The sequence below is a fragment of the Carya illinoinensis genome, chromosome 9 (genome assembly GCF_018687715.1).
Source record: "Carya illinoinensis cultivar Pawnee chromosome 9, C.illinoinensisPawnee_v1, whole genome shotgun sequence".
Classification (NCBI taxonomy): Eukaryota; Viridiplantae; Streptophyta; class Magnoliopsida; order Fagales; family Juglandaceae; genus Carya; species Carya illinoinensis.
The window spans coordinates 19,011,957-19,026,391 of NC_056760.1; the positions used below are offsets into that span (position 1 = coordinate 19,011,957).

The following is a 14,435-nucleotide window of genomic DNA, read 5'->3' on the forward strand; positions in this document are numbered from 1 at the left end:
TACGCGTATGATTATGATAATTAAGATATATATAAAATAAAAAAATAAAAGACTTTAATAAGATATTAATAAAAGAATGCAAAATAGAGTTTAGTGTACCACGTCAAATGAAGACTAAAATGTAGAGGATGCTGTTTAGAAATTACCGTTAAAGTAGGCGACCAAAGCTGGCGCGAATTGGGAAGTACGTAAAACTGATCAATTGTAGGATTATCAGGTCGTTATGTTTGGAGGGGATCCGAATCCGATGATGTCCATTTCCATGTCTATGTCAATGTGGGGCTTTGGCTTAACTTCTTCAAACTTCTTTTGTCCTCTCCAATGACCAAATTTACACCATTCCCACTTCTCTTCGGAACTTATATAAATATATATTATTAATCAATCAATTCCTAGGACATACTATATTTCCAACAAAAACACCCAGTTTTCCAGCGTCCATGGGTGGATAACATCGCCACCCCTCTCTCTCTCTCTCTCTCTCTCTGGAGTTCTTCGGATTTGGAGTCGGGCATTTGATTTCCTCAAATTTGTTGGTGAATTTTCTGTCTCTCTTTTTCAATCAGATCTTTCATTTAGGCTGCCATAACTTGTAACTCTCAATTATTTCTGAGTTTTTCTCGTGATTTTAAATGATAACAATCATTCAACGGTTTGGAAACCTTTGATCTAAACGATTCTTTTTGTTTTTATGGCAGTTTCAAGACGGTCTTATTTTTTAATTTTCTGTCTTTTTGACCATGTATGAATCGTCCCTTCTTCCCAAATCATTCTCCAACCATCTCTCCCGTATTTTTTATGGGGTTTAATCCGTTATTATGCCTTACGGCCTGTAATTTTTTTTTTTTTTCCACATTAAGTAATATTGATTGCTCTTTGCAGTTAGTTGCGTTCTACTTTTTCCACCTCGGCCTTTGCAGTAGTTGCGCTCGGCTGATGAGAAAAATTTCGGATTCTCAATGATATTTGGATATCGAGTCTTTCTGGATTTCCCGTCATTTGGGACCCTGAAAGACCAAAACTTTTCATCAACTCGTGTGCGAATCCAGTGTTTGGCCCCGCCTGGATAATTTGCTTTTCTTTCTTTTTTCCTTTTCTGGTTTGGGATGCTGAATCTATAGGAAACTAAGATTCTTCGTCCGTTTTCTCATAAGCGAGACCAAAGAAACCTATAATTTCTTATTGAGTAATTTTTCCGTAGTTGTAAATGTTTGCATAATTTGAATGCCTGCAAATGATCTCCATGGTTTTTTTTTGTCTCACTCTATGAATGTTTGCATGTTTTAATTTCTCATGTAAGAATTTGACATCTATGGTATGGAAAGAAGTTTATTTGCTACTTTGTGCAATTTTACTCTGATAATCCTCTTGAATGTGGTTTGTGAGTTGTGTTTTCAGCATCACTTTTGCGGAGAATGAATGAACTTTTCCTTGACATTTTTTTTTCTTGTCACTTTTGTCCAGAGTATTTGGAAGTACTGAGTTACATTGGATGATTGTGGGTTTTAAGCAGAGCAATGAACCGTCCACTGGAACTCGGGAGGCCTATTTCAGGTATCCTTGTACTACTTTCTGGTGTTTTACTATTATTTGTGGGCTCCAAGTAATCGTTTAGCCTCATCCATACTATGAATTGATGCAGTAATGTCACATGTAATTTCAGTAATTTGTCGATAATTTGTCTGTGAGTATAGAAATATATATATATATATATCCCCCTCCCCCAAACACTGTTTTCCATATGGGCACTTTCACAATTCATTACCATGATATTGGGATGTAAAAGTTGCATTTTAGCAACTGGATATGTATGTCCATCATAACAACTATAGAGTGGTAGCTCAAAGAGTTGCAGTTTGCAAGGAATTAAAGCAGTCCGTCAACCACAGTTTTAGTTACCAATCCATGAAAAGAACATTGAGGAAAACAATATAGTGGTGTGAACCACTTTTACCTGTGGTTAAGAGCAGTTGATTCTAACAATATGGTAGTGGCCTCTAAGTGCAGTATTTAGGCGCATTTAAAGACGTTATATTTGTCTTTGGCCATTCAAAGACACTTTATTTGTAGGGAGGGTTTATATGCCCCCTATTTAAAAAAATGTAACCTGCATGCTGTTGAAAGTTATGCTTGTAGTGTTTTAGCATTTGACAAGAAAGTGAAGGACAGGTGAGGGCCTTGTAGAGATAGGAGTGACTTACTTTTACTTTGATCCTTTATATCTTTTCTTTTCCCCACTTCTCACGTGCCATTATTGTGAAAATCAGATTTTATACGGCATTCCGTCTACTCTTTTCATGTCGAAACCTAAACTCTGAAAAATTATAAGGTTTATATTTTGTAATTATTTTGGTTTTAATCTGTAGTAAAGAAACAGCATGGAGAAAGTATGAAGACAAAGTGCTCCATTTTGCTCCACATGAGGCTTAGATGTCAACAATCATGTCTTGTCTGATGACATCGTCACTCTGTTTTTTCGGAGCTTTGTATGAGGCTACCCCTATTGTATTTTTGGTATATTGGGTTGCATACAAACTTGGCTCTTCTAGTTTGCCTAAAAGTCAAATTACTCTCTCTAGACTCTGCTATTTATTTGTATTTTTTCCTCCTTATATTTTCATGTTTGATTAAATTGATTCTTCCATCGTCCTTCCATTAGTTTTCTTTCACCGGGTGTCTGGGAACAAAATCCTGACTAATCTTGGGGGTGAGCAGGCCTTTGGCAAGGAATTTTCTGCAAGTACACCTCAAGTAATTCAAGGGAAAATTCTCCCAATTCGATGGCCCTTAGAAAGTATTTGCACTCGAGGTCGAACCTTAGATTTGCAAGGAGCATACTACTAAGTCTAAGGCTCTTACCACTTGAGCCAACCCTTAGGGAAACTAATGCTGAACCAGCACCAATGAGGACTCAACATTTGTCACTCTAACAGGCCACATATGGTATATTGGGTTACATACAAACTTGGCTCTTCTAGTTTGCCTAAAAGTCAAATTATTCTCTCTAGACTCTCTACTATTTATTTGTATTTTTTCCTCCTTATGTTTTCATGTTTGATTAAATTGATTCTTACATCACCCTTCCTTTAGTTTTCTTTCACCGGGTGTCTGAGAACAAAATTTTGACTAATCCCGGGGGTGAACATGCCTCTGGTAAGGACTTTTCTACAAGTGCACCTCAAGTAAGAGTAAATTTTTCCAATCCGATGGGCCCTAGAAATTATTTGCACTCAAGGGTTCGAACCTTAGATTTGCAAGGAGCATACCACTAAGTCTAAGGCGCTTACCACTTGAGCCAACCCCTAGGGAAACTAATGCTAAACCAGCACCAATGAGGACTCAACATGAGTCACTTAACAGGCCACACATGTGCCAAGTGTCAAAAAAATTTAAAAAGCATAGAAATAGTATTATAAATTAAGAAAGCCATTCCAAAAATCTGAAAAAAACTTAAAAAGGTAAACAATCCAGAAAAGCATAGAAACCAAAAATTAAAACATAATAGAAGGTAACAAACTTCAAAGCAAGTTAAAAAATTTTAAAAATCACTAAAAGCTGAAATGATAAAAATGGTTTTGTTAAATTTTTCAGGTGGCCCTCACGGAAGACGCCTCGCTCTTTTTTTTTAAGTTTATTTTGCCTCGCTCTTTTTTTTTTAGTTTATTTTATTATTTACTTTTTATAGTTTTTTTCCTAATTTTATGAAACTTTTCATATATTTTTTTTTCAAAATTTAGTTTTAATTATTTTTAAGTTTTTTAATATTTTTTTTTTAATTTTTAAATACTTTTTGTGTTGTTTATGGTTTTTTTTTCCTATGTTTTTGTTGGGTCTTTTCCTATTTTAAAACTTTTTTGGCTTTTTAAAACAATTTTCTGGCTTTTCTTTCTATACCCTTGACGCTTATGTTGACACGTGTCGACTCTTCATTAGTTTCGATGTGGGGAGGAAAAAGTTCAATTAAAAAAGCATATGGAGCATGGACGAATTTTGCATTAAACCCATATGGAAATAATATCTTCTTTCTCAACTTTGTGAATGATGTGCTTTTTTTTTTTTTTTTTTCATGTGTTTAGGTAAAAGAAGACTAAAGGATCTATTGCTTCAGAAAGATAATCGCCATTGTGCTGATTGTGGTGCCCCAGATCCTAAATGGGCGTGAGTTTTGCCATCTCAACAACTTTAGTTTGTTAACTGTATGAATATGGCATGTGTGTGTATTGTGACAAGTTACCTTTCATGCTTGACAATAAGAATAAAAAAGACGAGTATGAGGTTTTGTAGACGAATAAAAATCATGAAAAATATGTTATTGCTGCTCTATCATATTCCTATAAGATGTTGAGGAATTCGTTGCTAAATGCATTTTCAGGTCAGCAAATATTGGAGTTTTTATATGCTTGAAATGTTGTGGTGTACACAGGAGCCTCGGTACCCATATATCCAAGGTAACTGCTCCCAGATTGCCTTACGTTGTCATGATAATTGTAAAATTTGAAAAGCAGCCATTGTTGATATCCGCGTGTGACCACATTTGTGATGGTATACAAGTATATAATTGTTGAGAGCCACTTATGACCACGTGTGATGGTATATACTGAAGAATGGATTCCTTGCATTTTGACAAAGTTGGAAACTGAATTTTCAATTTTTAGCACATATTTTTCAAGTGGAAATACAAGTTTCATGAAATTGTGACCCTAAGAACTAAGTAGGACCAAAAGAGTTTGATGTCATGTCCTAGCATAGATAGGGAGAAATATCCACTTTTACAGTCAAGCACTCACTAAAGCTATGAGTGCTTTACTTATTGATATCAACTGAATGCTATTCATAGAATTAGAAAATAATACTTCTTGAGCAAACCATTTCCACTCTGCTGCAGCCCAGATTGAATTTTAGACTGTGTTCGCTTGCATTTCTTACAAGTTTTACTGCAATGTTATAAACCAAACTGCACTAGGAATTTGGACTGCTTCGTCTTCCACTCCACTTCCCAACCCAGGTTTACCTTTGAATTGTTTAGAAAAAGCCTGCTTTGACCAGTTGATCTGCCAGTTCAACTCTCTAGCGACACCTTTGTTTGTCACTTGACAAGGTCTGGGTTTCTCAGTCTCTATTATATCTTCTTTTATAATGTATTTAGGATACAAAATATTTTTGACATCATGCCAATTCCATTGGTTGGTTTTTCAGGTCATGAACAGTCCTTTTTTCTTGTTAACCGAGTTTAAGCAGTGCACACATGAGAGAGAGAGAGAGAGAGAGAGAGAGAGAGAGAGAGAGGAAATACTTTCCGGACAGTAGATATTGTTTCTCCTACACAAAAAATCTTACTTTTTGGTTTGGAGGGGGATGACCTCCTTTTTTTCTTTGAAGTGTATACTGGCTCCAGAAAAAAAATTGTCATTTTATTGTGGACTGAATGATTGATAGCTATGACAGTAATATGGTGGAATCTGCTCAGTTCTAATTGCCTAATCTTCATGTTTATGCTGGTTGAATTCCAGTTTTATGTCTATGTCTATTTACCTTGTCAATTCTTATTGCCAAGTTTAATATTTTCTTCAACAATGGATGGCATGATTTATCTAGATGCTTGAGTTTTTGTGCTCCGTCCCAACACAAGCACATGCACATACAATCTATAAACTTGTATATTTCACTGAACAACATTAAACTGGTCTTTTTAGGTTCTATCTGTGACATTGGATGATTGGTCTGATGACGAAATTGATTCCATGTTTGAAGTTGGAGGAAATTCTTCTGCTAATGCAATTTATGAGGCTTTTATACCTGAAGGATATACAAAGCCTGGGCCAGATGCCGGTCATGATGAGCGTGCGGCATTCATCCGGTTAGATATCATTTATAATTCTTTGATGCATCCATCTGGGAGACACTTTCTTCATGTCTATATATTTAGTCACCCTGTATGTGATTCATACTATTTGAGAACCTATTTGAGAACCACAAATAGATTTTTATACATTCCGCACTCAAACTACCATAACCATCCATGCTGTTGTACTACCTGACTATGATGCTCATTTGACAATTGACTGAACAGTATGGCAGGATGGATTTGTTGTACAAGGCGCAGATTCAATTGTTGTGTATATTTCAGGCCCTTAGGGTGTCACTTACATAATCCATTTTGTAGGGCTAAATATGAGCTTCAAGAATTTTTGAAACCTAGCCTGCGGATTGTGTCTCTTCCTTCCAGAGCAACTTCCTTCCAGTCAAGATTTTCTACAAAGATTATGGACAGTCTTCGATCAAATTCTTCTCAAAAATCGGTAAATTTTATTTTCCTTTTATTCTTCCTGCAGAGTCATTGCTTCAATGGCAAAGATAAAAATTCATATCATTAGGAAGAGAGGGAGATAATCAGATAAAATTAAAATTGTTCAGAAACCATAATTCTGTGGACACTTGGCATATAGATTAGATTCAGTTGGTAGATAAATTGTGTTTAATATAGACACAAAATTTCTTCTGGACAGATATTTGATGTGACATTGTATACTGATCTTCTGTGTTACCTCATTATGTCTGATGCTAAATGGTATAGCAGGAAGGCATGGTAGAATTTATTGGACTGTTGAAGGTCAAAGTTATAAAAGGTACAGATTTAGCAATCAGAGATATGATGTCAAGTGATCCTTACGTAATCTTGACTCTTGGGCAACAGGTTAGTCACCTTTCTTTTTCATTGGGGAAACTGCAAATTCTCTTTGGTTTTGTTGATTATTTTTTTAACATATACATTATATTTGAGGGGTAGGACTTGGCCCTAGGTAGAGCAGAGTAGCCTAAATGGACCTGTATAGCTAATTCAATCGGTTGGACAGCCGGTCAGATTCCTGCTAAAATGGCGGACCATGTATTCTTGATTTTTTTTTTTTTTTTTTTGATAACTTTAGGATAATCTTAGTTCACAGGATGATAATTTTTTTTTTACCTATGATATTAGACTGTTCAGACGACTATAATCAGGAGCAACTTGAATCCAGTCTGGAATGAGGAACTTATGCTGTCAGTTCCTCAGAGTTTTGGAGCCTTGAAGTTGGTAAGCCTGGCTGTTGCTTCTTCTGGATGTTTTTAAGTGACTTTTTCTTTATGTTCTGTTTCTGATTGATTATTGATTGCATTTGCCGTGATACATGCTACCTTTATGTTGTATTTGTAAACCCGGAATCATTCTATAGGAATAAGTACTCATATGGGACCTGGTTTCCAGATGTGTTTTTTCTTTTGTTTTGCCCCTTGAAGGATGTTCGATTACCAATCCCTTTTTTGTTTGGAAAACTTGAATCCAATATCTGCCACCATCCATTTACTACCTGAGCTAGGCCTAGGGGACCACCTGTCTCACTCATATTATATGTCACAAATTGAGTTTAGTATTGAACATATTTGTTTGTTTCTTTTTTTTCTTTTTTTTTTGGGTTATGTTTGTAATTAAGGATCTGCCACCTTATACCTAACCCTAGTGGTGCAGGGAATTAACCCCGCATGTATTACAATGTTACCCTTAAAGACTCAGTTCTATCTCTGTGCTGATAATTTAGGCTTGTTATTTTTTAACAAGGGCTATATAAAGCAAGCATTTTCAGTTGGTTCCTCGACCAAACATTTTGCTTCTCACCTAGAAAGTTTGTCTCTTTCTTTTTACTTGTAAATTTTCCCTACTCTGTTTCCTCCCCTCGTTTCTTCCTTAACTATTTATATCTTAATTATTTTATTTATAAATAACAGAGCCAGGAAGAGCTCTATCTACTATGCACTAGCATTTTGTTGAGGCCTAGAACAATTTTTATGCAAATAATTTAATGACATAAAATGAACTAGCTTATGGCATTTTAGCTGACATGCCTTTGCCCTGTTGCAGCGTGTGTTTGATCATGACACATTTTCATCTGATGACATTATGGGAGAAGCAGAGGTCGATCTCCAGCCCCTGATAACATCTGCAATAGCATTTGGAGATGCAGGGATGTTTGGAAATATGCAGATTGGTAAATGGCTGAAATCACATGACAATGCCTTGGTAAATGATAGCACCGTTAACATTGTTGATGGCAAGGTGAAACAGGAGGTATCCCTCAAACTACAGAATGTGGAATGTGGAGAACTAGAGCTAGAACTAGAGTGGATGCCACTTGACCAATAGGTACATATTTATTTATTTATTTTTCTTCTCATTGCTTCTAATAAAATCTTGTAATTCTTATGTACTTATTCGGAACGATTCGGTACACGTCTTCTTTCCAATGTATATGCTAATTTATGGTTTCGTATCTCGTCACTATAAAAATTGGGTGAATTACAGAAATCAATACCAACTTGTAAGCCTGAAGGTGTGGTTTTGACCAGTGTTACACACTGCTTTAGATTTTGTTAAGAGTGTTAAGTTCAAGCCGGATGGTACATTCACAACGGGGCCCCCCTCTTGCTTTTTGTTTGGATGGGGGGAGTAACTCAACTGAGTTGCCTCAAATTCTCTGTAACTTTTTATCCTTTGGTTCTTTTCTTTTCTTTTTGACTCGTTTGATATAGCTTTGTTCGACACAGATGTACAAAAATTTCGAAAAGAACCTCTGAACGCTGTCTAAAACACAGGCACAAATGCTAAAAATCTAGTAATAAAATTCAAGTGATGTTGGGAGATTGATTCGGTTTTCTAGGATCATGTATTGGGCCCAAAATATCTAAATAATGGATGATGTGGAGGGTACTGTAGTACTTGTCATCAGGTCGCCATATCGCCATTAATGTCATGGAAACGTCTTTATGATAATGATAGCTACAACTGCGTAAGCAAACCATGTGTTATCTGCTTGTCCAGAAAGGTACAAGATTTGCCTTAAATAGCTCCTGCATGCATTGAATTGCCAGCTGTTTCAGAGCTTTCGGCTCTCAACATCTTGCGTTCTAAAGTTCTGAAATAACCTTCAAGTGAAAACCAATAGAGATATGTTTCTGACAGCTGTTTCAGAGCTTTTGGCTCTTACACTTGCATTCTAAAGTTGCGAAAATGACCCTCAAGTGAAAACCAATAGAGATATGTTTCTGATATCAATATGGGTAGTGCTATTATGTTACTCAAGTTTGCTCATTTGGTGTGCTAAATTGTACATTTTTTTTAAAAATATTTTTTAAACATATTTAAATATTTAAAAAAAATCAATATATTAATAGTCACTTCTTCAACTATCAAATAAAAAAAATTAAAAAATAAAATACATAAGTAGTCAAATTGAAGGTGCAAACTTCGGTTGCAATGTATCATTTTCCTTCTTACATACATATTGGACAATGATATCCTTTTACTACTGTTTTACTATTTAGCTATTTTTTTTTTTCTTTTGTTAAATGAATCAATCTTAGAACATGACATTCTTACATAATCTAAAAGAAAATAAATTCAATTAAACAAAATAATCATGTAATTTAATTAAAAATAATTTCATTTTATAAAAATTGACAATTTTTTTTTGTTTGTTAGTCAATTTGTATAGAATAATATTACATATAGTCGTGAAGTGTGCAACACGCAATCATTTTGTAAAAGAGTAGATTCATAATTAAAAAGTTAATTTTTGTTATATGAATTTTATATTAATTTATTTTTTAAAAAGACTACATAACACTTACACAATCACGATTATAATACCATTTCTCATTTTTATAACAGTGTCTTTAATCAGGTTAAATATATCATGACTTTTAACCGGTAGAACGTGCAATATTTTAAACATAGATTTAGAGTGAGCATCCCACTACGATAAAGTAGTTACCATCCAAGCCAACCCCTGATCCGATCCTCACTTTTAAAATTAATTCATAAATTATGCATATACAGTTGTATTATATATCCAAGTGTCAAGCAGTTGAGCTGGATCAAACCACAGCAACCGACAATGTGTACTGTTATCAGCATGAAAATTTCTAGGTGGGAAGGAGATCCCGAGCCTAACCGAAAATTAAGGGTGTTAGATTGGAACTATGATGTTTGCTGAATTACAAAAAGCATACCCATTATTACTATTTATTGTCTTTTGACTATTTGGCAAAAGATTCTCAAATCCTACTAACCACATTTTGAAATAAATAACCCATTTCTGTTGTCTCAAGTATATTTCGTTTATATTTCGAAGTTGAGATAATTTTAGATAATTTGTGGATAGTAATAATTATTTATTAAATGTTGTTTAAATTTTATTATTTATAATTATATTAATTAATAAATATGATAAAAATACAATGTGTGATTATATATATATAATAGTTAAAATCTTGTAGATTGTTAAGGAAATAATAATATTAAGAGAAAAAACATAAAAATTAATGAGTAATATTATATACAATTGTAAAATGTGTAAATGTTGAATAATTTTTTTGAAAAAAAAGTAGAGTTCATGATTAAAAAATTAATTTTTTTTTATATAAGTTCTATATTAATTTATTTTTTAAAAAAAAATTATACGATATTTATACAATCACAATTGTAAATACTATTTCTCAAAATTAACAAATAAAAAAGCGAAAATAAAGAAGAGGCTAATAAAAATATATTTATTGTATGGTAGACAACGAGGAACATACAAAGGACAGACAATACAATGATAGAAAACCTAAGATGCAATGCAAACGAAATAGAAAAAGAAAAAGAAAGAGAGCAATAGTCTTTTTTGTTAAAAAAACATTTATTAAACTAAAAGTCATGCACGAACCACTATTTGCAGCTTGTTTTCATCATCATTACATGATAATGCTGCATCATTACATGATAATGCTGCGGACGACGGTTGTGGGACCGGCGGTGATCTTTGGCGTCGGAACTTAAAGATATAAAGTAGAACGGTGGCCACAAACAAGGCGACACCTGTTACCCCACAGGCTACGCTCGCCACTAGCAACACTCGCCTCACGTGAGCAGCTCCATGACTACCGCGGCCAGTCCACCAGGACGTGCCGTTGTCGGTCGAGTTGGAATCCATGGCATTCGGCATCGCCACGTTGGAAGAGGTGGAAGTGGGTGAAGATCCGCCGAAGAACGACCTCATCTCCTGCGCCGATTTCTTTCCCTCCGCCGAGCTCTGGTAGTCCAGCCCGTGATACGACGGGCGCAGTTCGTGGGACTCGGATTCTCCGGTGAGGGAGATGGAGATCAACGTCGCGTAGATGGCGATCACCGTAGCTATTCCTCTAAACGAAACCATTTTTACTCTCTCTCTCTCTTATCTCTCGTTTTTGCGTTATTCTTCAGAAAAGAACCAGGGAGAATGCCTCAATGCCACGCCTTATATACGAGAGTAAAAAAAGAGCCGAACGATGTCGTATTGATATAGCTACAGGGAGTGGGTAGGTAAAGGACCGAAAAAAGAGTCCAAATGCTCGCCGTTTGTTGCTTTGTCTTTACCGCTTTAATAAAATAAAACCCCAACATTTTATTTTTCTTTGTCGGGAATTTCATCAAATGATTAAAATGGTCACTTTTACGGAAGTTAGCTCTTACTTAAATATAATTTATACCATCTTAACATTAATCCACTTTACATAAAACGGTGGCATTTCATGATATGAGATGTGCAATATAATCATCATTAATTAATACGTTTTAAAAAAACATCCTCATTTCAAGAAATTTAAATTACTACCAAAAAAAAAGAGTATTTGTAACTAATTATATGTAAGAATGACTATTTGTAATTAAAATATTCATTTTGACATAAAATAGTCATTTCGTAAGAAATAACTAGCCACAACTGAATAGTTTATTGTAATGAATGAAAGATTATTGATATTTAGAAATTATATATATATATATATGCATGCTTCTATGCGACTCTAAGAAGAAATGTGTTTCTTTTCAATGAAGCAACACTACTCCTTTTGAACTATATATATATATTGTGTCTAGTGATTGGATATTGTAATTACCAGTAGCTTAAATGTTAACATTTTTCAAGTTGCTTAGTTGTTAAGTTTATTTTGAGAGGCTGGCCACATGACATCTAGTCTACCTATATCACTGAATGGTCCATAAAACCTAGAACTCTAAAAGCGTTGGAGGCATAGATGGAATTGAAACGACCAACTCGCGAGAATGACCTGACCAGCCGAGCTGAAAGTGATGATCAAAATCCACATTCATGCACGTACAAATCCGGCTAACCATGCCATCACTCCGACTAACATCAAGCCCACATGTGCAGTATGCCATCTATGATATGCATGGTCCCTAATTTATATACATTGACTCGTCATACGGCCCCTACGAACAACTAACAATAGGACCATTAGAAACAGTCTTAATTAACAATTAGCAAAGTTACTCAGCTTGCAATTCATGGAACTTGACTGGCTAAGGTTATTAGGTAGTAATTAGTTCACGGACATAAAATTAAGGTCAATTGTAAAATGATACAAATTCGTATAAAATTTGCTTAACATTCACTACAAGAAATTTTACTTTTAGGGACGAGCTAAATTTCGTCCCTAAAAGTAATTATTGGAGACATTTCAAAACATAGATGACTTTATAAACCCATTCGAATGGAAAAATACCCGTTAAACTAAATCTTCTGTAACGAATTAGATCGACTCAAAAAGTCAAAACTATTCGAACTATGAAAATTCTATTCAAACAAGGAATGCATGTTCGAATGGTGTATAGTTTGTTCGAATCATAATCTTGGTGGGGAAGTAATTTATTTTTCCGGGAAAAGTTCAAAACCATCCGAACTGCAATTTGTTTGTTCAAATGGGAGAGATTTGGTGGAAAAATTTGGTGGGAAGGTTATAGGCTCGTTCGGACTACACATTCGTTCGGACAAGCTCGTTCGGACTACAACATTTATTCATTCGAATGGATAGTTTGGTAGGAAATTAAATTAAAATTGGGGGATTTTTTTAAACTTGTTCGAATGGTGAATACCTCATTTGAACGGGATTTTTAATTATAATAATATTTTGTTAAAGAGGTCAAAATATTAAAGTGATAAATATATTTTTCATGAATTTTTTTTATCATTTTTAAAATATAAAAAATGCGTATATATTATATATTATGATTTAAGGTGAATTAAAATATTTACGAATTCATAAATTAATTTTATGTAATTAATTTAAAAATATTTTAGTGATTTCTTTTTTATGTCAAATAAGATTTTTAGTTAAATAAATATTACTTTAAAGATAGTGTCATTTTTTATATTATTGCGAACGGTAATATAATGAAAAAAAAAATATAATTAACAATAATGATGCTAGCAAATACTAAAAATAAAAACCATACCTTAATTATATCTCAAAACTCTAATGTTCAATACAATATAAAAAAGTAAAATAATAAATAAAACTATCTATTTGTAAATAAATCAAAATCATCCTGGAAGGTAGTTATGCGTCCATCCATCTCCTTAAACTTCTACATGATGGGCTCAATGAACTCCTACTTCATAATTTGGCAGTGCCACTATTCTATACTACTTGAGTTTTAGACAAGTGACCCTTGCTCTTGTTGAATGTGATCTTGTTAAGAGGTCTCATCTGTGGTGACCTCCATTCAGTCCCTCGCACTGTAAACCCTTATCAGAGTAGGAGGTTAAATATCAACAGTGCAAATGGTAGACTACCTTCACGACTTCACTCGAATAGTGACTCCAATCGAATGTGGAAGAAGAAATCCAATGTCAGATCAATCGACTCCCACTGTGCTATCCACAACAAAAATCCGGCTCACTCGATCCTGAAATTAGTCTTGTATTTTTTCAAATCGATATTATACCCAACAATCAAATTAAGCATTCTGAAAAATGCTACATAGTCGGTCTGTTGGATCTCCTTGCTACCATCATATGGAGGAGCTGAAGGGTCTCACACTAGCTGACAGACCTGATCGTATGTGAGACCATTATCAATTAGATCCTTGTCCTCACTATCATCCGAACTAGAATCTAGCTCATCTGTCTTTATATCCGGCTCTAGCAATGAGGATGCGACCCGTGTGTGCACATCAGATGGTGCAACTGCCACAACCGCTATGGGATATGCGCTGGCCACACGCGGAATATCAAGGAACTCAGGAATAATGAGGGAGAGAAGATGATGCTCACTCCCCGAACCGTTAAGTTGTAGCACAGAGCGTCACTAGGGTGTTCTCTCATGGCACGGTAAAACTCACCAACCATCTCTAGATATGCAATCCCCCTCTATTTACATATCAGTGTCCATCTCTAATCGGTGATGATAGAGTGTATGCTTCATTCCTCCCATGCAAGATCGCGGAAATCATCCAAAATGATCTCCCACTAAACAAGTATAGGCCTCGCCTCCAAAGCATGAGTTGCTCTGCTACTTTGGCTTTGGTCGGTCTGATCTCTCCCATGTTTTTTTTTCAATGGTTGCCATTAGTATACTGTTGA

The 14,435-nt window shown here is 34.8% G+C and overlaps 2 protein-coding genes across 3 annotated transcripts; one reads left to right on the forward strand and one right to left on the reverse strand.

Annotated features, from left to right (window-relative positions):
- The first annotated feature begins 240 nt into the window (after window positions 1–240).
- Window positions 241–8,362, forward strand: LOC122275014 (ADP-ribosylation factor GTPase-activating protein AGD12-like). 2 transcript variants are annotated; one of them, XM_043083915.1, is made up of 9 exons: window positions 241–536; window positions 1,465–1,554; window positions 4,077–4,158; window positions 4,373–4,448; window positions 5,694–5,857; window positions 6,164–6,299; window positions 6,575–6,694; window positions 6,977–7,072; window positions 7,895–8,362. In XM_043083915.1, the coding sequence occupies exons 2-9, from the start codon at window positions 1,518–1,520 to the stop codon at window positions 8,174–8,176; spliced, it is 993 nt and encodes a 330-aa protein (XP_042939849.1). In that variant the 5' UTR covers window positions 241–536; window positions 1,465–1,517; the 3' UTR covers window positions 8,177–8,362. The 2 variants fall into 2 exon arrangements, with proteins under 2 accessions (XP_042939849.1, XP_042939850.1); XM_043083916.1 differs by having other exon boundaries at window positions 243–536; window positions 6,578–6,694.
- A 2,205-nt stretch (window positions 8,363–10,567) lies between these two features.
- On the reverse strand, window positions 10,568–11,298 carry LOC122276635. Its single transcript, XM_043086506.1, has one exon. The coding sequence runs from the start codon at window positions 11,226–11,228 to the stop codon at window positions 10,728–10,730; it is 501 nt and encodes a 166-aa protein (XP_042942440.1). The 5' UTR covers window positions 11,229–11,298; the 3' UTR covers window positions 10,568–10,727.
- Window positions 11,299–14,435: the final 3,137 nt, after the last annotated feature.